The sequence below is a fragment of the Drosophila albomicans genome, chromosome 2R (assembly GCF_009650485.2).
Source record: "Drosophila albomicans strain 15112-1751.03 chromosome 2R, ASM965048v2, whole genome shotgun sequence".
NCBI lineage: Eukaryota > Metazoa > Arthropoda > Insecta > Diptera > Drosophilidae > Drosophila > Drosophila albomicans.
Window position 1 is genome coordinate 11,652,059 of NC_047631.2, and position 26,577 is coordinate 11,678,635.

General features: G+C 39.2%; 1 protein-coding gene across 5 annotated transcripts; it reads right to left on the minus strand.

Moving 5' to 3' along the window:
• Window positions 1-209: 209 nt before the first annotated feature.
• On the minus strand, window positions 210-24,810 carry LOC117575369 (box A-binding factor). 5 transcript variants are annotated; one of them, XM_034259535.2, is made up of 7 exons: window positions 10,555-12,830; window positions 5,161-5,596; window positions 4,827-5,064; window positions 3,951-4,123; window positions 2,328-2,492; window positions 2,106-2,259; window positions 210-1,968 (listed from the first exon to the last, which is right to left on the minus strand). In XM_034259535.2, exons 1-7 carry the CDS (start codon window positions 12,555-12,557, stop codon window positions 797-799), a joined length of 4,341 nt encoding a protein of 1,446 aa, XP_034115426.2. In that variant the 5' UTR covers window positions 12,558-12,830; the 3' UTR covers window positions 210-796. The 5 variants fall into 5 exon arrangements, with proteins under 5 accessions (XP_034115426.2, XP_034115425.2, XP_034115429.2 ...); XM_034259534.2 differs by lacking the exon at window positions 3,951-4,123 and adding an exon at window positions 3,167-3,411 and having other exon boundaries at window positions 211-1,968; XM_034259538.2 differs by lacking the exons at window positions 3,951-4,123; window positions 10,555-12,830 and adding exons at window positions 3,167-3,411; window positions 5,685-6,477 and having other exon boundaries at window positions 216-1,968.
• Window positions 24,811-26,577: the final 1,767 nt, after the last annotated feature.

The following is a 26,577-nucleotide window of genomic DNA, read 5'->3' on the forward strand; positions in this document are numbered from 1 at the left end:
ACCCTGAAGTAGGAGAAACCGGAGTAAGTACTGTCTGTTTACTTACACGTGGACCAAGTGACTTTCTGCAGGGAGTTCATGATCACCTGGTATTTTGACCTTCTGATTTGTTACATTCAAGGCCTTCAGGGCAACTTAAAGTGAACAAGTATTAAAAACATTTTCAACTTTGGATATTTATCATTTATTTGTTCAAAAATAATAATAATAATATTAATATTACAAAATGGAGTAAAAATTGTACGAAACTAAAACTTAATTTGACTTTAAAAATATGAATATATATAAAAAATAGATAAATTATTAACTAAAATTGCATGAGATTATTTTGATTTGTCTTTTGATAGTGTCATTATTGAACGAATATTATAGTACTTAAAATTCTAATTGGATTTTTATGTTTGGAAATCTCAAGTGTTATTCGTATATTAAAATTACAACAAATGGTATAAAATATTGGACTAAACAATTTAATCAACCCCATAGTGCTATTTTTTTGTTGTTTTTTTCGTTTTGGTTGCTGACATTTCGCTAAAAATTAAACTAAATTTTAAATAACAAAAACTCGAGTAGTTGGGCTTAATTGAAATGTCAATTCAAATTGCTGAAATGTATATACAAAACGAGTGTGTGTTATTTGGAGCTGTTGCAAGTTTGAATTGTTTACGCAATTGATATGCTTAGCCTAAGAATGGATTCAAGTTTCTTTGGAGCAGTGTGAGATTTTATGTAACAACAATATCTTTGGTCATAACAATATGATTCTGTTAACAAATTCATCAATTTGAATTCATAATTACTCCATTTTAACGACAGTCTCGCGCTCAACGCCATGTTTGCGTCCAAATTCGTTTAGTTGCTGCTGTGCCACAGCATGCAACGCATAGTTGGCAAACTGTTGCTGTTGCTGCTGCTGTTGCTGCTGGCGATGATAGGCTTCTAGTTCGTAGTGCTCATCGATCGATGTTGCACGGCTTAGCAGCATGTCATCATGTTGCTGTTGCTGATGTTGTAGCTGTTGCTGGTGCTGCTGTTGATGGTGCTCCAATTGCTCCATTTTGATGATGCTCGGTTGCTCCTCATCGGTCAGATGATTCAGATAGTAGGGCGACGAGGAGCGACCACTCAGCGCCGACTTACACAAGGGCATCTCCGTCTGACCAAGCGCCTGCTGTTGATATGGATTTTGCAGACTGATAATGTTGCTGCTGCTGTTGTTGCTGCTGAGACTCAGTGAGGATAGTGTGTTCGATGCCGTTGTCTGTGTTGTTGTTGTTGTGATGGCAGCCAATTGCTTGCTGGTGGTGCTGCTGCTGCTGTTGTTGCTGCTGCTGTTGGTGGTTGCCTCCGATTTGATCGCTGTGTTGATCGCCGCCGCCGCAGCCGCCGCTGCTGCTGCAGCTGCTGCTGCTGCCGTAATTGAGTTCGGCATCAGGTGTTGCATAAGTTGCTGCTGTGCCAATAATTGTTGGTCGCTGTTGCTGCTGCTGTTGTTGTTGTTGCTGTTGCTGCTGCTGTTGCTGCTCAATTGCTGAGCTTGCAGATATTTCTGAATAATTTGTTTGTTATTTTTATTGCTGCTGTTGTTGTTGTTGTTGTTGTTGTTATGATTAAACAATGTGTTGTTGTTATTATTGTGAAGCTGCGTGGGCGATGGCGTCGAGTACATGGATTGGGACATGGCAGATGCTGGTGTGTTAGGTGAGTGTTGCATGCTGCATGGTTGCTGTTGCTGCTGCTGCTGCAATTGCATGTTAATGGGCGACATTTGGTAGGAGGATGTGGGCGACATGTCCAGGCCAGCACAGAGCTGTTGCTGCTGTTGTTGGGATGTTGCATTGGGTGATAATGAGGAGGATGCCATGCTTTGTGGTGAGCTGGCCGCTGATGAATGTTGCTCAATGCTTAGCTGTTGCTGCTGGAGCTGTTGCTGCGATGCATATGACATGTATGTAAGTGGTTTCATTTCTAACACAACGAGACGAGTACAAAAAATAGAAAGAGAGAGAGAGAAAGCAGACATCACAAGTTAGGCATGCGTGCAACACAAAGTGAAAGAATGAATGCAAAATTATTCTCTCAGTTTTCCAAACAACTCAACTCACCATCATTGACATCCATTTGTTGCTGCCCATGACCTTCCAGTTGCATTGCCACACTGTGGCAAGCACTGGCATTGCTGCTCATCAATGCAGCCTGTGAGGAGCGCATCTTTTTCGACTTCTCGCTCTTGGTGCCCTTCGGCTTGCGTTTGCGTTTCTATCATAGAATTGAAGAGTTACGAAATTAGTTACAAAGCTCAACTATATTCCAAGTATGTCACTCACCTGTATCGTGTCCTTCTTCATGGTCAAAGGACGCACCACGTTGTGTAGCTTAAAGTACAGGCCACAGGCATTGCAGACGGGCTCTCCGCCTGGATTCCGACGCCACAGTGATGTGTAGCTGGTCTGGCAATTGGAGCAGGACATGCCAGCACGTCTCGAAGCGCTCTGTAGAATTCAAATTCGCGAATTAGTGAGTGTCGCAGTGTAACAGTATATGTGTGAGTGTGTGTGAGTTGGGAGAGTGTGGTTATTCGTTCTAAAAACTTTTGCTTTTGATGTGGAACAACATTTTCATTTTAAATGGAAAAACAGTTCTAGCTAAAAACCAAACAAACCAAACAGCGGTTAGTTAATAGAATATAACACATGCAATACAACCAAACTAACTAAAAACTCATCTAATTAAAATTATAAAATCTGCAATGTCTATTTTAATATAGCAAGCAGTAAACTATATTTTGATTATATCATATACATATATAATTTACAAATGAATTATTAAGCAATTTTTAATTCTATCATCTATCTATCATATCATTATTTACTTTTCATAAGTAACAAATGTTAGTGTTAGTGTTAGCTTTCTGAATAAATACGAGCTACTCTTTGTACAATATTTTTTAATAAGTTAATTAGTTAGTTGGAGTTGGAGATTTGTGTTAATTTGGTTTAAGTTGGTTTTTACTTGGTTTGGTTTATGGCATTTATATTGGTTTTGGTTGCTTGGTTCGATACGGGTATTGGTTTGGTACTAGTATTGGTATTGGTATTGGTATTGATATTGGTATTTTGATTTGGTTTGGCTGTTTGACTATTCGTAATTAATGGGGACGACCTACCAAGCGTCTCGAATTGGCGCGGCTAACGTGCTCGTGGTCGTCGAGCGGCGATGAAGTCGTTGTCGCTGACGTTGAGCCGTGTCCGACAATGGCACCGACACCGGCACCGGCGCTGGAACCGGATCCGGAACCAGAACCAGAACCGGCAGCGCTGTTGGCATTTGTAGATGCTGCCTTACTGCGGCTACTTGTGGCCACATTAAATGGGTAGCTCTTATAGAAATCCCCGCCTGATTCAGCGGCCACTGTAATAATGCAATTAGAATTTGTTGTAATGAAGGAAAACGTTGTTGTTGTTTTTGTTTTAAATTTTTGTTGTTGGTTGTTGTTGTTGATATTTAAATTATTTGTTGTTTGGGGGTTTTTGAGGCATACACAACTAATTAGTGCTGGACTAATATAATAAATTCAATTAATTTTCTCTTTATGCATTTCTTGGTTCCATAATTTTTTTAGATTCAGATTTCAACGAAAGAAGCGAGAACGTTGCACGCAACTGCAGCCTGGCTGGCGGATTTCTATAAGTTCATTTAGCCCATTATAATTCAAGGATCTAAGGATCTCTATCATGCTCCTCCCAGATAAATCGGCTATTAACGTCTATAATTGATCTCTGGTTTTTCTCTGTTCTTTGACAAATTTTGTTCCACACAAAAGCAAATGTTTAACTGATTTGTTTTATGTTGGTTTTTTTTTTGTTAGTAATACTTGGTTTGAAATTGTTGTTGTTGTTTGAGGTTGTAGTTATTATAGTTGTGGTTGTGGTTGTGGTGTTGACATTTACCAATCTTCTAGGCTGTTTAATTAGTGGTCGATTCATGCCGTTCATTTTATGATACAAGCCGCAGGCATTGCATAAATAGTGTCCCGTGTTATCCCTTCGCCATAATGGGGTTGAAATCGCACCACAATTGACACATTCTCGCCCCTCAGTGAAAAAATCGGCATCGAGCAATGCTTTGGAAATTTGAAGTATAGAATTAAATCGAAAATTGTTGTATTTGCAATATTTTTGGATTGTAACTTTTTTTTTAGATTTTTTTTGTTTTTAAGTATGTGTGTGTGGATGTGTGACAAACGTTTTTAAATTGTTCTTTTTGTTATTATTATAGTATTATATTATTTTATTTGTTGATTATTATTTATTTAGATATTCATAAGACTGTTTGTTGTGTTGTTTGTTTTTGTAGTTTTGTTTTTTGTTCGATTTCAAGAGTTGATAAAAAATTAATTGAATTTATTATACGTTATACTTAAGATCAATGTTTATAGAATATATAAATTATAAATAACTTAATGGGTATAGAATTATTCTCAAATATGCTATACGAAAGAAATTGTATTCGTAAATATAGAAATAATAAAAATAAAGAATGTTTTTAATAAACAAATATTCTACTATTTTATACTTTTTCTGGTTCTTAAGGTTCTTTCAAAATGTATGTATTGATCCTTTTCCAAAACCCGCTCAGACAAACGAACAGTTGGCACCAATTGCTGTGTCTGGCCGAGGTTTGCACAGGTTACGCAAATAGCTGACGACTATTTGGTGTGAAATTCTACCTAGAACTGGGTCGAGGATTTTTGGTTTTGTGGCTCGACTTATGCCTAGACTAGACCTAACAACTATTGTGTATATAGCATATATTGCGGCACTTACTTGCTGTTAATGACGCCGAGGCGGAGAGATGTGCGGCATTGGCGGCCAAGAAGCGTGCAGGATCAACGCCAGCGTTGGCAACACCATCGACAACCGCTGCAGCGGCAGCAGCTGCCACAGCGCGTCCATTGCGTATCACATTGGTCACTGCAGCGCCTCCGCCGCCGCCCAACTGAGCCTGACTGTTGCCACTGGGCGCGTAGCTAATTGGCTCATAATGACCTGGCCAAGCATCGCTCTGCAACGAGAGGAGACAGGAGAGAGAGGAAGAGGAAGAGAAGTCAGCAAATTGAAGGAATTGGAGCTACACTCTTTTCTTGATTTGTCGACTTACGTGTGCGCGGTAATTGGCCAGCGATGCGTAGCCAGCACGTTCAGCGCTGCCGCCAGATCCATTGGCCACGCCACTGCCATATCCAGCACCTCCGCTGGCGGGTGCAATGCGCTGAAAGGCGGGCAAGGTGCCACCACCGCCACCGCCACCGCCACCGCCGTGGCCACTGTGGCTGCTCTTGGGCGAGCCATAGCCATCGTCCAGCAGCGAACTGTGCCCGGTGGCTCCAGTTGCTGTTGAGCCGCTGGTGTGGAGTAGACCTACAGGACCTGGACTATTGCTGGTGGAGTTGTGATGCTGATGATGTTGCTGCAGTTGCTGTTGCTGCTGGTGCTGGTGATGTTGCTGTTGCATGTGAGTGGGTGAGGCCACTGTCTGCATGCCATATTGCATGCCATTGGCGGCGGAGGCAAGCAGAGGACCTGCATAGACAGAGCTGCAAAGATTTGAAATTATATGCGTTTATTAATATTAACTCGTTAAAATTGCCTTCAATTATTTGCATAATTTAACTGCCACATTACCTATAGCAGTAGTTCTTCAAATACATATTATTATAATTGGAAAAAAACATGTTTTCTTTATTTATTTATTTTTTTTTTATTTCAAAAGTTGAGTTCTAAGCTTTGTACACTTCTTGCGCGCTTAAAACCGCTTGCTTGGCATTTGATCGCGATTTGTGGGCGTTTTTTTCTGTTTACAGCTGCTGTTAAGTTGAGCAAAGTGTTGCTGTTAGTGTTAAAGGGCTGTGACAGCTGATGTAAAACAAAACTGCTAATTAACATTGCTGTGCATTGTTTACATTACAGAACTGTAACGTTCTCATTGTTGTTACTGGACCACCAAGCGTCCACTTTTGACATGTTTATGAGCCGAAATTAATGCAGTCGTGTGTGTGTGTGAGAGTGTGCACATGTGTGTCGTGCATAAAAGTTTTAATTAAAAGTAAAAGCCGTTAGCTGTTTTTGTTTATTCGACTCAAATTCCTCAAGAGGCTGCTCAACGGTAGCCTATGCAAATATTTTCGCTACACTTGGCCGCAAGAGTCGATTTTTTTGGGATTATTGTGGCATAAACAAATCAACGGAGCACAAAACATAAACTGCTAACTGGACATTTGTCTGTATGTTGATGTGGATCGGAAGTTGATCACGAAAAGTGTGGCAAGCTAAAGAGTTCTTCATTAACACATGTACATCCCAGCACACACACATACACTTATACATGCAACAAGCAGATGAAGCTCTACAGTTAGCACAGAAAAACAATTGAAAATCAATAGTTAAATATTCTCCATTGTCTTTTACAACCCTTTTTGATCGATAATTCAAAATACAATTCTAATTTTTATGAGCTTTTAAGCTGGACCCGATTAAAACGATGGCGACGACGACGACGACGACGATTCCGAATACGATTCACATAAACCACCCGCGAGGTCAAGCGGGAATCAGGAAGACGAAAACAATCGAAAATTTCGAGGCACATATATTTTGTTATTTTCTTTTTTTATGTTTTTTCCAAAGTCACAAATACAGTCAACTGGTCAGACGATACAACAACCGAAACGGGGCACGCGCGTTTGCATAATGACTTGAGTCGGGTTTAGTTTTATGCCAATGCAGTTGACTCTGCCGACGCGCTGTCTTGCTGTCGGCGTCGCTGCCGCGTCGCCAGTTAACTGTTCTGCGACTGCAATTGTGACTGTGTAAGTCTGGGCAAAAAATCTCAACACGATGCGCCGATATACTATATACAAACATATATGCAGCGTACATATGTCACTATTTATATGCATATGCATGTTAAACACTGCTGTGCGAAATACAAAACAATAACAGCCACAAACATTTACAACAAAATCCCCCAAATGATGCAAATAAAAACAACTATAGGCAACGAAGTGGCGTTAAAGAGTATGTGTAATCTGTCGTTCTGTTGACCTACTTTTATGATCTATTGTTCCTGGCATAAAACAAAACTGACCAACATTACAAATCATTAGATCAGAAACTCTATAAAAATAAACAATAAATTAAAAAAATCAATTTCTCTTCTTTAAATTCCCTTTAAATGCTAAAGTTTTCATATTATCCAAACACCAACATCATCTGAAAAATTTTTAAAAGCCTTTCAATATCATTGAAAAACAGAATACTTTGTCGTATGGACACATAAGGCTTTGTAGAACTATTCTAATCTATGCAAGAATTTAGAAATATCGCAGAACTTTATTTGACAGTCGTTTGCAATTATTTCTGGATGCACGCGCTCACTGATAACAGCAAAAACAACAACTAAAAAGCATGACAAATCTTTGAATATAATAATTAAAATTGCCATATACTACCATATACTACCATACATATTATACAAACAGACATACTATATAGTATAACCAGCAGTTATAATATGGTGTACATATGAGATGTCGCACGCTGTTTGGCAACGTTCTCGGTATATAGGAAGTGCCAAGACAATAAAAATGCACGATATTATTTTATCGTTGTTCGCTTAGTTATTGTTGCTACAGTTGTTGTTGTTGTTGTTGTTGCTATAGTACATATTGCTGTTTGCTGCAGGTGAGTATTTCGCGCAGACTTCTTGTTTTCCATATAGAATATGTGAGCTTACCGCCGTATCTCATATCTTCTTCTGGTTTCTGCACAACTAAACTGACCAAAAGTCACATACGTGCGCTCGTCACCCAAACCGCACTCCGTCCGGTCTGTCCAGATGGGCCCAAATGCCACTAGAACTTAGCAGATATGAAGATGGTTGAACTGACTTGGTTGGGCTCATAGAACAATGGCCCAGTTATGCAGTGGGTGCTGAATAGCAGCTAAGTTTTTGTTACTAATTATAGAAAACAGTTTATGGAAGATAAAACCTAACATATAGACTTAGACTTGAGTAAGAAGTTAGGCGCGAATTTAAAATATAAATTAAGATTAAAAAATTTAAATTATTTATATTAAAGACTTTATTTGTATAGCTTAAAGATTTTGCAAAAAAAAAAAAACTAATTGAATATTACTTTCTGACTTGAGCATATTTTATGAACCATGTAAAGCTGACAATACGTCAAATAAACATTGAAAACTAATTACAGATTGTGTAATACTCGTAACACCAAGTAAATTTAGATGTTATACATATGCATTATATACGAGTATACAGCTCGTAAGTATGTATGTAAAACACGTTTTCCAATTAAAACACACGAAAAAAACACAATTTGCTAGGAATACTATAATGAGAGAGAGAATGAGGGAAAAATAAAATATGATGCGGCCCCAACTGGCATTGTGCGGGTCTACTTAGCTATTGAGCTTTTTCCCGAGAGGCTCGTCGTCTCATTTGCGCAGGGTAGCCACCTTAATGGAATTGTGGAGCTATGTATTGGGGCTGTACTGAGTCAGTTGGCGAATTGTTGTTGTGAGCCAATTTGAGTTGTTTGAAGCTGTTCGTTTTACGTCTTGTTACAGTTCGTTTTCTATGTCAGAAGGTGGCTTTGAATTACTCAGGCACAGTCTCAGTCCCAGTCCCAGTGACGATCGCAGTCTGTGTAATCATAGGTACTCGAATATATTCAAAGACCGGCGGTATCCTCACACACTCGGTTTGCAACCGAATATGCATAACAATTTAGAAAAATGCGCTTGAACTGCATTTTGCATAATGCAGCTTGGCTTCAGCTTATATTCGAGTTGTTTGCCACATTATGCGGGTCATGCCCCCCTTAGCCATATGCCACATTTGAATAGTTTTCGTGTGGCACGTGCGTGGCCCAAAACATTGACACGTGTTGCAGCTCGCCGTTTAACCAGCATGACTCCCAGTCTCTGCTGTCTGAAGTCTGCTGTCTTTTGCTACACTTGGCCACATTCTAAGGGCCGTCGAGTTAGTCAACTAGGCAAAAATCCACCTCATCCCCAAGAATATATATATGTTTGTATGTGCATATGTGTGAATCAGTCTAGTTGACTATGTGCAACTTGGGGGCAGTCTCATGAGTCAGCATTGCGAGCGATCAGCGAACGTTTACCCAAAGTTAACTCACTAATATCCACAATTAACACACTGCATTTGTTTTTTGTTTATGAAATTGGAGCGATCGCTTCGTTTATGATATTTCGCTTGACTCTGCCTTTTTTCGGGAGGAACTGAAGCACTGAATGACTGAATGACTGACTGACTGCTTGACTGCAAATCGCGTATGCGAAATTGTAAACGAATTTGTGGAAATACTCATACATAAATAAGAGTACACAACCGCATATTTTTTATTGTGATTTCTCTATTTTGTGATCGGAATCCCTCGAAAATGCTTATAAAACGGTTACAAAATCTATATTTAGAACAGCAGTGATCTAATCGATGAAAGGCAGAGAATCGGCCAATGGTTTATGTATTTTATTTATATTTATTATATTTAATTTTATTACAGAAATGGAACTGTTCCGGATTTATAAATGTACAAAAATGCGCGACACATTTATTTAAAATAATATTAATAGAATATTATGTATATAGAAAATTTTACTATTTTAAAGTATATATACAAAAATTAAATAAAAAGTGCAATCAAAGATAAATGTTTACTAAATTCTGACAGTTACTGATTTTAAATTTTAAATATTCGACGTTTATTAAAATGTTCTTAACTGATCTTAGCTTATTACCCCGAGTTATAACCTGCCTCACTATATATGCATATTATTCAACTGTTCTGCATAGCGAAAAGCAACAAAAAACAGAAAGAAACCAACTGTATGAAAACAAATGTCGAAAAACATTCCAAAGTCAGGGAAAACAGGCAACTGGGTACGAAGCTCCCGCAGTAAAAGATGCACAACATGGAACAGATTTGTTTAGCCTGACCATAGGAATGCATACTTATATACCAGATTTATAGGAAAGTATATAGGCATAAGTGTATTTACTGCTATTTCGTATGTAGAAAGCAAACCACCTGAGAATGTCGTAAGTGAATGTATTCCAAGTTGTAGAGCTTTTAAGTCCGAGGTGTGGGAGCGAAGTCGAACTCTAGGCAAAGCAACAAGTGCAACAATTGTGACATTTACGTTATTATTGCCCCATGAGTATGACGAACTAATAGAGAAACGTAACAAAAATCAAAAGTCAGAGAACAACAAAAATAAAAGAACAACACAAACAGAAGAAAATAACATGAATCAGAAACCGACAGCAACAACGACAACGACAACGACACCAGCGACAACAATCGCTGATCATGACTTTTGGATGTGCGAATCGTCGAAGCGACGCTGCGATTTTCATCGAAAGGCACGTGCGAGGCGGGGGTTTAATAATGAGCTCATGCTACAGCGATACCTGGGGGATTTAACTGTTAATGGGGTGTCAACTCACCTGCTCTGCAGCACGGGGCTGAGCTGTGTGCTAAAGAAGCTGCCGTGCTCCGGCGACAGGCTGCCATAGCTGTCCCTGTGTAGACCGCTGCTGGGTGGGGCACTTGTCAATTGGGTGAAACTGTGCAACGTTGCCACATCGCTGGCATGGGCAGACAATGTGTGCGATGGCGACGGTGAATCGCCACCCACCGAACTGGCCGAATTGTTGTGATGATGATGATGATGCAGCGACTGCTGCTGCAGTTGTTGTTGGTGCTGCTGATGTTGGTGCTGGGGCAGTTGATGGTGATGCAGATTTTGTTGCTGCTGCTGCTGTTGCAACAGCTGGTCGTGTGTCATCGAATACATAGCAGCATTTGCCTCCTTCAACACTTGCAGATCGGACACGGAAGTCAGCATATGATAGCTGGAAGTGTGATTATCGTCGAAGCATTCGTCCTTCAGCGTATCCTGAATGACCTCATCGATGTTGGGCGTGCTGTGTGTGGTGTGTGCAATCACAGAGTTGGCTGCCGCTGCTGTGGCCACAGCAACCACATGTTGCTGCAGCTGTTGTTCGTGTGTGCTGGGCGAAAGGGCGCCACCAATACCGCCACCGCTACCGCCCCCGCCGCCATAAACGCTGTAAAGCGCAAAGTTGTTGCGCATTATGGGATCCGTGCTGTTGCTGCCGCTTATCGGCTGCTCGTAGAGATGCGAATGCGAATGTGGATGCGGATGCGGATGGTAAGGAAAGTGCAGCAAATGCGGTGCTGTTGCTGTCAGTGCATACAATTCGCTCTTCTCCTGCTGCTGTTGTTGTTGCTGACTGTTTTGGATTGCAACAGCGTTGGCTGCTGCTGCTGCTGTTGCCGCGCTGCTGCTGGTCAAATCGTAAGCACAATTGTTGTAGGCCAACCAGCCGGCGTGCTGTTGTTGTTGCTGTTGCTGTTGCTGTTCCTGTTGCTGCTGCTGCTGGGTTAGGATTTGATGTTGTAGAAATTGATGCTGCTCATATATTTGCTGCTGCTGCTCTACTTGTTGCAATTGCTGTTGCTCTTGCTGTTGTTGCTGCTGCTGATGCTGATAGTTGGCTATTATCACCGAGTTGTTTAGACCGCGATAATGCAACGGTAGCTCAGTGATTGTTGTTGTTTCTGCTGCTGCTGCTGATGATGATGCTGCTGTTTGTTCTTGCTCATTTGCTTCACTTTTGATTTTGTTGTCAACACTTTCACTCGCGTCACTCTGCTGATTATTATTTATCACTACAACCGGCAAATTTGTTGCTGTCGTTGTTGCGGTGCTTTCGTCACTTATCTCACTTTTACACTTATCAACGATTTTGTAATATTTATCGCTAGTTGGTACTGCCGTAGTTAATGTTTTTGCTGTAGTTTCTAGCTTTGACTCGTTCTCTATTTTGGACTCGACTTGATCAATATTGATACTCGAATTTGCTGTTTCGTCTCCAACAATTTTATTTGGACTGTTGCCTAAAATCTGTTGATGTTGTTGCTGCTCATAAACAAACTCATTCGACGCTGCCGCACTGATCGTTGTTGTTATTGTTTCGGGCACTCGTGTTGTAGTAGTTGGTGCGGTTGCTTGGGTCGGGGTAACCGTTTGCTTCGCTGTTTCACTGGCAACTGATGGCTGAGCCTTCGACTCAAGTGTCGACGATAAATTCGCTGTGGCAAGCGGCGACAACGACGACAAGAACGACGACGAAGACGACGACGTCGGCTTCGGCGTCGCTGCCTTAGCTCGCTGTATTTGCTGCTGTTGTTGTACCAGTAGTTGTTGTTGTTTACGCGCGTCGCTGTCGCTGCCGACGTCGGCGTTCTCCTGCGCCTCTATTGTCGTCTCTTTCGCGGCAACTGCCTGTTGCGCTTGACCGAATGCGAATACAACGGTGGCTTTTGCATTTGTTGATCCTTTCGCCTTGTCGCTCATCGCCATACCTTTCGGTACTGTCGGCTTTTTGGTATTAGAAAGCGATTTAGAATATTTGCTTTTCATATTTGCGGCGTTCGTCAATAAATCGCTAGACCCCGCGAAACCACGGCACTCTTATCCTTTTCCTTGCTCTTGCTAACCTTAGTCATGACTTTGCCACTCTCTACTATTGAGTGCACAAACAACTGAGCTGAACTTGCCGCTTTCTAAGTTCAGCTTTACTTTCTTAGGCAAGCTCCCTTGCTCGCCTAGGCGTTTGTTCTAAATAATCCGCGGTGAACAACGTACGTGTCCGAGTCCGGCGCGTTTTTTATACAAACTGAGCTGAAGCACACGCTTAATTTCGAAACGAACAAAAATCATAAAAAAAAGTGTTTTTAAAACGCAACTATAGAAATAATTAAGTATGTATGTGTGCTCACAAGCCTTACACACATTCATCTATGTGTATGGATTAAGCACAAAAGCAAATCTCAACATCCCACACACTCTCTGGCGTACTCTTTCGCTCTCTCTTTTGGAACTCTTCTTGCTTATTCCATTCATACAATTAAATTTTGTGCTTTGTACTTTGAATATGCATTTGCTTTGCTCCACATGTCGTTACCATAATCATAATCATTATGATTGTTTCGTTTGCTGTACAGCTTCTAACGCCTGCGCTCAGCAGCAGCAGCAGCTCCCCCAGTCGCAGTCGCAGAAGTAACAACAATAACAGCTAGACTTGGCGCTCACATTGATGGGTTGCTTGCCTGGCCGCTCATTGCTTTCTGTTTTCGTTCTCTTTGAATATCACTCTCTGCGTGCGCTCTCTTCCTTCATTACTGTTGGCTTGGCTGCAACAACAGTGCTTGTTGTGCTTGCTAGCAGGCAACGGACCTTATCGCACATACGACTTGCTTGGACAATCTGTCACTTGCTCTCTCATTCGCTCTCGCTCCAGCAGCGCGTCAGTTTTAAGCAACGCCTCTCAAACTCAATACAACGTACAGAGGGAGGCAGACCGAGCCGGGCCTGTTTAGGCATTCTTCGTTGTTATTGTTGTTTCACTGCTTGGGTGTATTGTTATTGTTGTGGTTGATGTCGTTGTTGTGGTTGGCTGTTACGAGCGTGCATGCACACACATTCTTACGAATGTACATACACATACAAATAATTGTATGTAGAAATGTGCATTGTGTAAGTCTAGCATTTAAAATTTAACAACAATTTAAGCTAATGTAGAACAGATAAAGAAATTGAATTCCACAGAATATGTTCATATATTATTTATCTTTCCGAAGTGATATTAGTATAAATATGTAAATTTGCCTGAAAGCAAACAATAGATCTAATAATTCTATTTGTTGACGAACTTTTGTTAATAGTGGAAGAATCTATGTATATATCTCATCTCTTCGTGGCGAGCTTACTAGCATGTTTTAACTTGCTAGGAAGAAAGTCTATGGCTGGGACGAGTATAAGTCTCTTCTGAAGTCCTACAAGAAAATGATCCGCTCATCTAAAAGGTCCTCATAGAGAGCCTTTTGCTCAGACCTGGACAACATTAAAGACACTTTCAGGCTGAGGAAGCTGCTGGCCAAGCAGGCTTCTAGTCAGAGTCTGCTCAAGTTGGGCAATGGAGTGTGGACGGAGAGCAGCGCCTAAACTCTTGAGGCATTGCTTTCAGCTCATTTCCCGGGATGTATTTGAACAGCGAATAATGACTAGCAGCTCTTTCCTAGACTCCCAGTTATCGCTATCGACTCCTTTGCAAAGGTAAGGTCGCCCGGTCTCGATAGACTTGCACCTGCGATGGTGCAAGCCAGCAAATCTACGATTGTTCATGGTTATCGGAGATTTACACGGAGTGCCTCCCATAGTGTCATATCCCCACTCTTTGGAGGACCTCTAAGGTCATTTTCATGCCTAAGGCGGGCAAATGCAGCCATGTGGTCCCAGCCCAACCTCTTTCCTGCTAAAAACTTTGAAGAAGCTACTTGATTTGCACATCAGAAGCAATTCATTGCATCAGCATCTTCTCTGTAAATGCCCAGCGTTACCCCGACTCCAGATAAAATATCTCGATTCAACGTGCCACAAAGATCTTCGTGACTTTTCACGGCTACCATCCAGGATGCTGCTGGTTTTTGTCAAAAATGCATCCATACTGTGCGACTTCTGAGACGAAGACACGCTCCACCGGTACAGCTACGGATCTCCACTGGTCTATACTTTGCCCTTAGTAGGGCAGTCGGTTCTACCTTTGTTAAATTTTCATATATTTTTAAAAGTAAAGTATTCTTTGTAAAAAGTTTTTGGAAACTTTCTAGACAAGTTTCCCCAGCCATCTTTGAATAGCTTAAATTATTGTAGTTGCTACAATTAGTAGGTACCTCCTCAGGTACCCCAAGAACGATTCAGTCATTTGTTTTGTTGTGGATATAGAAGCTGGGCGGATTCTAAAGGCAACTCTTTCTAATTATGCGTAAAATTTTAATATGTGGAACAAGGTCGAGAACAGAAAATTAAATTTTTCAAAATTTTAAACAACATGCGTACTTGTAGAGAGGAACATAAAATATCATACGAGACGCGTGTAGAATTACACAAGTCACGGCAAGGATCTGCTTGGGAGCTGGATCCAGAGATCAAGGCGCCGTGAGAAAATAAAAGCAGAAAGACCGCACTTTTCATTTTAAAGAGAGTCTTTCTTTCACTTGTGCTGGATCGCCAGATCGCTGAATCTTTCGCCAATTCCCGAGACGACGCGCCAAAAAGATAAAGAAAAGTCATAAAAATCTTTGTTGGATGACGACAGTGGGTCTAAGTACTTGAGAGACATTTGAATAGTTGATTACAATACTAGAACCAAGCACGGTCGTAAAAAGATTTTGGGTAGCCCTATGGATACATAGTATTTTAATGGCATTTTTATCGTTATTTGAATAGGTGGCACCAACGATCTGTATAAACATTTCGACAACCTTCTTTTTTGATTTCAAAACTAAAGACAAAATATAATGTGGCAACACGTCAAGTGGGTCGCGCAATTAATACACAAAAATAATTTCAAAATTGGTTGCAATTTATGTGTTTATTTCTGTTGATAGAGTGATTTTACTTAATTACAAATAACTTCAGTCTTATCCATTTATTAGAAATGATCTTTTAAAAGCAAAACTTATAAAAAAAATATTAGGTATTTGTGATGATAGTTTAGGTTATGAAAATTACTTAAACATCTGTGTCATATAATTCCATGGTCCAGAACCAAAGAACAATGGTTGAATATCCATGTCGATGATTATAATGTTGTAACGCTCATGTCTTTTAAGGAAAGTGGTTTCCCAATCTCCAACATGACAGCCTCCTTCGCAATCACAGCCATTACGGTTGCATGGTCCCTTGCCGCAGTAGTTATCGGTTCTTTTCATTGCTATTCCATTAGCGCAAATCCTAATAATACAGCCATGACGCGAATTCTCGCCTCCAACTACTTCACAGGGGTTTTCAGTGACATTATACTTGATAACCATAGCTTTTTGACAGCAAATTGATTCAGCTACAGTTACCAAACAGCATAGAGCAGTGGCAATGACCAACCAATTTGATTTCATTTCTTTTGACTATTTTGATGTGTACAAATTTTGAATTAAATTTATAAATATTTAATAAACACAACTAATCAATATACAATCAATACACGAATTTGCTACTTCGTCGAACGTCAACGTCGAAAAACGAACACGCACTGACGAAAGCTTTTGCGGACGAGACTATCTTTATAATTGTATCATGGCGGCAACAACACCGACAAGAACAACGACGACGTCGGCTTCGGCGTCGCTCCCTTAGTTCACTTTATTTGCTGCTGTTGTTGTAGTTGTTGTTGTCTACTACATGAAGCACACGCTTAATTTCAAAACGAACAAAAATCAATAAAAAAAGTGTTTTTAAAACGCAACATTCATCTATGTGTATGGATTAAGCACAAAAGCAAATCTCAATCTCCCTCACTCTCTCTGGCGTACTCTTTCGCTCTCTCTTTTGGAGCTCCTCTTGCTTATTCCATTCATACAATTACATTTTGTGCTTTGTACTTTGAAAATGCATTTGCTTTGCTCCACATGTCGTTATCATAATCATAATCACTATGCTTGTTTCGTTTGCTGTACAGCTTCTAGCGCCTGCGCTCAGCAGCAGCAACAGCACCCCCAGTCGCAGTCGCAGAAGTAACAACAATAACAGCTAAACTTGGCGCTCACATTGATGGGTTGCTTGCCTGGCCGCTCATTGTTTATTGTTTTCGTTCTCTTTGAATATCACTCTCTGCGTGCGCTCTCTTCCTTCATTACTGTTGTTACTTGGCTGCAACGACAGTGCTTGTTGTGCTTGCTAGCAGGCAACGGACCTTATCGCACATACGACTTGCTTGGACAATCTGTCACTTGCTCTCTCATTCGCTCTCGCTCCAGCAGCGCGTCAGTTGTAAGCAACGCCTCTCAAACTCAATACAACGTACAGAGGGAGGCAGACCGAGCCGGGCCTGTTTAGGCATTCTTCGTTGTTATTGTTGTTTCACTGCTTGGGAGTGTTGTTATTGTTGTGGTTAATGTCGTTGTTGTGGTTGGCTGTTACGAGCGTGCATGCACACACATTCTTACGAATGTACATATACATACAAATAATTGTATGTAGAAATGTGCATTGTGTAAGTCTAGCATTTAAAATTTAACAACAATTTAAGCTAATGTAGCAGCAACCGTTTGAGACCGACAACAGATAAAGAAATTGAATTCCACAGAATATGTGCATATATTATTAATGACTCTGAACATCTAAAAGCAATCACAAAATATTTGAAGAACTCACTTTAACGAAAACGTTCTAAATCACGAGAAAATTTTAAACAAACTAAACCTACATATATTAGGCATGTAAAAACCGATACGAAAAAAAAGTCAGTTGGAAACGTAAAAAACCTGAATGACAGTGGAAATAGGCTATAAGTCTATAAGATACAAAAAATCTTCCTTTTGATCACCCAAGAGTGATATTACGATAAATATGTAAGTTTGCCTGAAAGCAAACAATAATTGTAATAATTCTATGTTCTTCAATTGGTTATTTGTTATGTTAATTTTTTGACGAACTTTTGTTAAATTTTCATATATTTTTACAAGTAAACTATACTTTATATACACAATAATATAGAAGCTGGGAGGATTCTAAAGGCAACTCTTTCTAATTATGCGTAAAATTTTAATATGTGGAACAAGGCCGAGCAACGAAAATTAAATTTTTCAAAATTGGAAACAACATGCGTACTTGTAAGAGACGCGTGTAGAATTACACAAGTCACGGCAAGGATCTGCTTGGGAGCTGGATCCAGAGCTCAAGGCGCCGTGAGAAAATGAAAGCAGAAAGACCGCACTTTTCATTTTAAAGAGAGTCTTTCTTTCACTTGTGCTGGATCGCCAGATCGCTGAATCTTTCGCCAATTCCCGAGACGGCGCGCCAAAAAGATGAGGAAAAGTCATAAAAATCTTTGTTGGATGACGACAGTGGGTCTATGTACTTGAGAGTCATTCTAATAGCTGATTACAATACAGTTATACTTGAACCAAGCATGGTCCTAAAAAGATTTTGGGTAGCCCTATGGATACATAGTGTTTTAATGGCATTTTTATCGTTATTTGAACGATCTGTTTGGACATTTCGACAACATTTTTATGATTCCAAAACTAAGGAAAAAATAAAATGTGGCAATACGTCAAGTGGGTCGGCTCATTGAACACGACGTTCCTCTGATTTCATTTAACCTTTGTGGCAATTTGAAAATTATATGTTATTAAAAAATCAAAAGTACAACAAAATAAAATTATTCAAAATGCTTCGATACTGATAACGCAAACAGATCGCAAAGCGCAAAGTTAACAGCCGGGCAACGAGTCTCATCCCGTCACATCGTCTCGGGGCCTGTGACTACTTAGTTTTGAGTCTTGTGACGGGGCCGGACACATGCCAGAGGAGCCGACGTACGATTTTTGTTTACACTTTGGAATAGCAGTTCTACTACATACACACATACTTGTTTATATATTACATTTCATAAATAAGTACTATATGTATTTTATATGCACGAGTATGTGTGTTTAACCTTATTATAATATGCTTAGCATATTCCTCTATATGTATACATATGTATGTATACAATTCTTCATTTTTGGTTGTTCAAATGTTCTGCCTCATTAAGAAATTTTCAATTTATTTAAAATACAAATGGAATAATTTTATATATGTACGCATAAGTATGTGATTCCATTTTCAATATTGGGCTCGTAGGTTGCATGTGTCTGTGATTTATACGGAACTTTAACCTTAAACTTGCACAGACGTCACATATTTGTTAACACGCGTTCGATGCATGCCATATAAGTCTTGTTATAGAAATTAACAGGCAAGTTACTTATGAATTCGCTATGATACAAATTTAATCCATATTTTATTTCAAAATCTAATAAAGAGTTGCATTAAGAGTGTAATATTTATTTGATACTCGTATTTTCACATTCCCAAGCTTATAAAATTTTTGTTTTGAAACAGATATAATTTTGTTGTTTAAGTACGCCAATTGCCCCATAGACCACAAAGCCTAACCCACATGCCAGACTTGAAGTTCTCACAGTTGACACCCAGAACAGCGTACGTTATGCTTTGTTGGGTCCGATAAGGAGTTGCTTACCGTTGTAGATGGCTTATAAACAAAATGCATTGAGTACAAATGCTAATAACGGTAAATGACCTCAAAACAACTACCAATAAAATACCCAGTGCCCGTATGTAAATTGTTACTAGTCAAGTCAGGGTTAAAACTCGAAGCAAGGCAAGCTTGAAAGTGCGTGTCAACAAACAAATCTGTGGCATAAATCATCAATGGGCCGTGGAAAGTGTCAGGCAACACAAGTGCTACATGCTAATGATGTGATTTATTAGTTGTAAGTCATTTTGTGTGTATCCCTAAAGGATAATGTTTATGCTGCGAGGTGCTGTGTTTCACACTCGAATAGCATTGGTCAATGGAGCATAGCGTAGCACAGTTCATCTTTAAAATCTCAAATGCCCCACGAAAACGCAGAAAACACATAAAAGCAAATGAGAAACCTTGGGTAAAAAAAAATATATAGAAATAATGAGCTAATGCGTTTTTTATAAGCTGAGTATATAAAACCAAAGAAATTTCGAAATTAAGCAAGCAATAAATACCCTTATGCACAAGAGTATAGTATATATGTATGTAGCATTTTTGTATATCCCATGAGACGTGGAACATGCATATTCCGTCGATATTTATGTGTGGCGCACACTTAAGCCATCGGCTCAACATTATTTTGACATATTTATGGTCCCCGAAATGGGTTTCTTTTTTCCTGCCCCAACTAACAAGTGTCAAGTACACCAAGCTCGCACACCAAAAAATAAAGAAGAACACATCTCACATGTCATGGTCGTTGACGTATTTATGCATTTTTAATATTTCAAGCAAATGATATTATCCTTCGACTGGTTATCGTGTGCCCTAAACATTATTTCGCACTTAAAGTGCACCGATCTTCAGATACAATTATCAGGATCGTTATCTAGTAGGATTATGACCAATATGGCCAACCATTCTACTACTTCATGGCCTTTTAATAATATCAATTAAACCGCCACTCCAAGTCAAGTGCCTTGCGGTCTGGCTGCTGTCTTCAATGCCCAAAAAGAGAGGTCGCTCTTATCTGGACCACTTTACGACCCCTAAGAACAACTGCTTAACACTATTTTAATTGCAAGGCTTTTGGTTTGCTATCTTCTTAAGTTGCGTGATAAGGACATTTTCGGTTGACATCTATTAAATGTAATACATATTTACTTAATGTCTATATCTCAGTTAATAAAACATGATCCCAGTTAAGAACTTATATTTCTTAAATTTACAATCTTTATCTACATTTGCTTCTGGTAAAATTATGACTTTAAGTTCATGTCCAAGTTGCTAGTACTTATACAACTTTTTTAATTAACAAAAAATAATAAGCTTAAGAGCTTAATAATTTTCTTACAAATTTTGTTTTGTAAGGAGTAAATATTATTAAGGGGTCTATTTACATTCATTGTTTTTCTGTTCGCAATTTTCTGCAGCTATATAAAGTCACATTAATACATTCAATAGGTAAACAACTTTCAGCAAATTACCCAATCAACTTAACTAATTTCTAATATCAACAATGAAACCCAAGAGCATGCGCCAGAGTTGAGCTGAGCATCGAACACATTATACAAATAAACAGTCTACCCAAGACTTCAGGGGACTTGAAATCTTGATGTAATATTACTTACACATTTGATGCACATTTCGGATTTAGAGAGTTTTTCCCACAGGCAAAGTAAACAGCACTTGAACCTATTTAAATAGTCGTCATATTAAAAACTGTCAAAAAGCCACGATCAAACCAAACTGATCATCACTAATCGAGGCGTCGGCCATTTGCCATGGGAATGTCAACCAGGTAGATGATGTCTCACTCTCTCTTTCTCTCTCTCTCTCTCGGCTAGGTAACCGGCAAGGCCAATTTGTCGAAAGGTAAATACCGAAAGATGGAAACACGCGCCGACAGGATCAGGATTGATCATGACAAGAAAAGGAAAACACATCCACACACATACATTGTCCAGTTGTTGTTTGTGTTGTTTATTACTCGTGAGCAACCGCATGAGGTTTGCTAGGTACAGGAAAAGAAATGACCATCACTGAGGTCTGTCTACCTTTCGGTCTCGTCGTCCATGGTTGGCATAGTCGTCGAACTACGTGCCAAAGCAAATAAACAAAATGCTCATAAATTTGTTTTGGCTGACAGCGTCAAGCGAAAATTTATTTTCCTTTCTTTGTGTAGATGTTATATAATTTTGAATATTGGTGTTTTTGTTTCAGTTGTGTTATACCTGGCGCTGTCTAATTAGGGCGTCTACTTTAAGTGCTGGTTTTTTACCAAAATGCTTCTTTGATGATCGAGTTGCTGTTATTTTTAGTAAACGATGATAAAAATATTCAAGATTTGTAGTATTATTAATATTATAATATAATACATTTTATAAATTTGTAAATTAAAATAAATTTTTACATTATTACTCAACTAAAATGTAATAATAAAAGAATTCAAATTGTTTATACTCAAAACATATGCGATTTATACATTTTATTACATTTTGATTAGTTTGGATTAAATATATGTAACATAAATAGATGTTACGTAGAAATATGAACCTTTACAGATATTACCCAAAACATTTTATTACTAAACAGTAAAAAGTAAAAAATATCGGATGATACATTATTTCAATAATTTCAATCGAGCAGTGTCACTTCATTGACCACGTGCCAGTGGTTTAGTCATTTTTTAGAATTACCACATTAAAAACCCATTTGTAAGTGAAAACAGTTCATTCATCAGCAACCAGGGAATTTCCCGTCCAAATTTGTGAATGAAAACCAAAGGAAGCACAGTCTGAGAACATGCCAAATGGAACTCATTAATTTTTATGCTGCAAACATAGGGACTACCATTTGGCAGTGAAAGCAAGGTCCGGTTTGGGTAATTAAACTCAGTTTATAATGTAAACCAACCAATGGACGAACAACTTTGTCTGCGTCACCGTCAACGTCTTGGTCATATCCTGTTAAACACATTACGAACAGGTAGAGTCCAACAGGTACTTCAAGGCAGAGACACGCGCTGTCAATGAGGATGATGCCTCCAAATAGAGCAATATGTGCTATAGAGTAGTAGGTGCGGTCTGCTGGGCCTGGGCTGTATGGATCCTAGATATTGGCTCACTTTGTGTGCTATTAAGTGCTCTATGCAGGCACAAATGTATCTTTGTATCTGGTGTCTGTCTGTCAAGTCGCATGTTTGAGTTGAAGTTTGAGTTTGCTGTTTGTCTTTCGGAATTTCACAAAATTCCTTTTATATGCTACAATTTTTCTGTCTTGTTTTGTTTTTTTTTTTGTTTTTTGTTTTAATGTTTAATTTGAGTTTGAGTTTGTACACGAACATGTGTCTCTACATCCCATCTACGTCTCGTTGCGGTCATGTAAATTGTGTGTTCCGTGATTTTGGATCGTCTTCGACTTTTTGCGGTATTTGTTGTCGCGGTTTCTTCCATTGTTCTTAAACAAACGAATTTATATTGTGGATGTTCTGTTTGCCATTCATTTTACAAGAATATGTCATCCTGCTGCACGTGTTAATGTTTGCTTAGAGTTCGAGTCGTGCTTTCCAAGAGAAATCAGAGCACCATATCTGTTGTATATATGTATGTATGCACATATATGTATCTAATCAATTGATGTTCTTTACTTTTTCTAGAAACTTTTCAATTTGCTATAAAATGCATATACTAAGATTTAGAAGCACATTTACTTATTATTAGTTGATATTATAAATGACTGAACTTTGACAGGAAGTCACAAGAGCTCAAGCGATTCTGTATATTTTGTATATTTATTTACTTGTACACATATTTATTAAATTACATACAGACAGTATATGCATATATGTATTTCTTTTGTTTTCAAATTTTTTCGAGGCGACGCGGCAACAACGCTTATTTTTTCCACAAAATAACATATATTATACTCCCATACTTACATATATGCCAGGGGCCTATTGATAAGGCTGTCGTTGCCCGTCGACCGCACACCAACACACTCGCAACACTCGCTCACACAGATGTACAATACAACAAGCCGACGACCACAGTTTTTGCTATGGTCGCAGCTCGGCTTCGAGCGTATAGCACATTTAAATACATTTTGAACACAAATACTTATATGTGGAGCACTTGCGCCTTTCCCTGCCCCATCCCCTGCCCTCCAACCATGCCCCTACTCAATGCAAACGCTCGTCTTTGAACCCATCCCCATCCTCCGCCAGCAGCCACGTTCCCAGCGACAAATACGCCTCCGCCTGCTCCATGGCAATTACTCAGAGTACTCACAGCTCGTAGCTATGTAGCTATGTAGCTGTGCTTTTGGGTTCGTTGCTCGTCATGCTGGTTTCATGTGATCGTCATAATCACACATATATTTATAAAAATGTACATAATATACAATTTACTTTAAATACACACTACTTGCAAATTTCTGTTTTCTGTTTTGAGTTATAGTAGCGAATAAATATCAAAATATATATATATATATATATATATATATATATATATATATATATATATATATATATATATATATCGACAAGGATGAAATTGAGCAGCAATAAATAAAAAAAACTTTGTCCATATTTAAACCATAGTTCGCTGTAGAATTTAACAATAATTTTAAAGTTGAAAACTAGGTTTTCATAATAATAATGTGAACCACACCATGAGTGCTTTATGAAAATAGTAATATAAACAGATTACAAGAGAACTTTCTGATTTAATTGCAAGTATGCGTAAGCCACTCTTCGAATTTAACATACATACGTACAAAAATAGAACTCTTGGATACTTACAATGTGTTGTTAATGCTGACCAGGCACGTGAGTCATTATTACTCGTGTAAAGTACGGATATGGGAATAACTGGAATTGATTGAACGGACAGTAATCCACGGTTAACTCAAGATCTGTTGCGCTCATTATGAGGGGCGTTTGACGTGGACACATGTGGTCGATCCGACTATCGTTGGGTAATGATGAGTTTGCTGTGCGCCGGTTAACGTCACCGGAGACTCAGGGCATCTGGCATTCGATCACGTATGCGAATGTTAAGCAAGCGTTAAATTTTGAAAATTTCCTCGTGTGTATGTGTGTAGATTTCGTAGGCGTTAACCTTGTTTATGCGACCGCATAAATGTGTCACAGAGGGCCGCAAAGGCAAAGCCAAGCAACTCGTACCACGGACGGAGTGTCAACTCTTTCGGGGTTTCCGGGCGCCCCTTGGCTGTTGGTTAAACTCGCTGCATTTTGTGGTCAAATATTTTCGCCATAGCTGATTTCCATACAGATGGATTTTCCATGCGCCGGCGCATCATTTTTTTCCCCTATCGAGTAGTTTTTCACGTTAAAAATTTTGTGTTGCACGCCCACAAGAGTTTCGCTGTGATTATCACCAGGGCACGGCCCACAAAGGAAGCTGGATTGGACAACCGGAAAATGGGACACGGGAAGCGGGGCACCGGAGTCGGGACACGGGACACGGAAGAGGGATGACGACACCCGCATCTGTAGGTGCGATCCGTGCGAGCTGAAGCGATCCGAGCGGCGACTTACTACTACAACTTTTCAAATGCTACTCGTGAGACTGAGACCCCGGTCCCACCAAAGCAATACGAGTAAAATATTCTTGATTAAAACTTATCAGAGCACATTTCATATCACCTTTTCAAAAACGCAACACACAAACAGCAGCAGCAACAACAACAACAACAGTAAACAACACCCAATGAGTAACACTCGCCAGCTCGGTAGCAACTTTATTATCGGAGAAACGGTCGAACTCGTTCCCTGGTCACTGTTCCCTGTATAGTTTGGCTGACTCTCTGATTGGACGAACGCAGCCCGCAAGATATGGCTATCTGAGCCCAGACCATTGACCACCCAGCCCCACAGACGCCACACGCAGGCGGGAAAGAGAGAGAGGGAGAGAGAGAGAGATATATAGGTTGAGTGTGTCAACGCGAGAGGGAGAGAGGAGACCAAACCCGATTTGATTAAGTTGCATCACGCGTCGGTCGCGCGACTATACTTATCGGACCAACTGTATGTCTCTCATACTCTATAAACACACACACTCATACATGGAATATATATGATTGTACGATTATGTAGTACGTGTGTGTGTTATATATCCTTATCAATTTTCTATACGTTTGGAAAGGTTTTGTTTTGGTGACGATGTCTACGGAAACTTGGGGAACACCGCCAACACTGATTACCACTATCTCAGTGGCAGTCATGTAAAAAGGAAACCATATGATAATAAATGCACGTATTTATGTCTATAACTGCGGCATTAGCATTGAAACTGAAACTGATTGACACTGAATTGAAGATCGCAGCGCAATCATATTCAAGTTCAGTTGCTTGACATTTAGTCAAATAATAGGCTTATGGCTAATTTAGATATAATATTTATAAATGCTCTAATTCATATGCTTCTAAATTAAAATGCGAAAGATGTCGCTTGGAACTCAATCGAATTCACCTTGATTATAGTACAGACATAGTCTAATTAAATTTTGATTTAAAAAGCTCATGATGAACATCAGATTTATTGCCAAAACAAAATATTTTAAATATACTTATATATTTAAATGCTCTATGATCTTTTTATTTTGAAAAGATCCGGGTTCTTCGCTTGAACTTAATAACTTATTGTTAATAATATAAATTAAACTGTTCTCACAATTATTTATTTATTGGAATTATTATTAACATTTACAGCTTTTAAATAGCCATGGTAAGACTGCGAGTGAATCTATTTTCTATTTAAACAAGTGGCTATTAAACACATTATTCTAACTTATCTGAGTGTTCTTTCCAACAATATGGGATGACTAATTTCGGGACTGCCCTGGCGCTTTTTTGGATTTGTTTATAATGTAAAACGAAACAATTAAATCAATAAGGCAACGCCAGAGTGTCTGGTAGACAAAAACGATAATAAAGCAAAAAAAGAAAATAAAACTGAAACCGATAAGGCAAGAAAAAACACGATAAGCAAAATGTGTTAAGGAATTACTAGGTGACGTCATGAGATAACAAGTAACAACGTCAACCAAGACTTTTAAATACCCTGTATAACTCTAAAGAACACTTACTCAAGTGAGGATCATTATGAGAAGAGAAAATTTAGAGATTACCAACTATGTAGTTCTACCATTGTTCGATAGTTACCCCTATGGTTTATGAATCGAACAGCCTCTCTGGAAAGTCTTATCATTTAAGCTAGACAGGGTATGCGACGTACTAGAAACATATTGCAAACTCTGATAAGAGGCGAACCCGAAGCGAGACTCTCAAACAATGCAACTAGAAAAGTCAGATAAGAAGGTAAATAA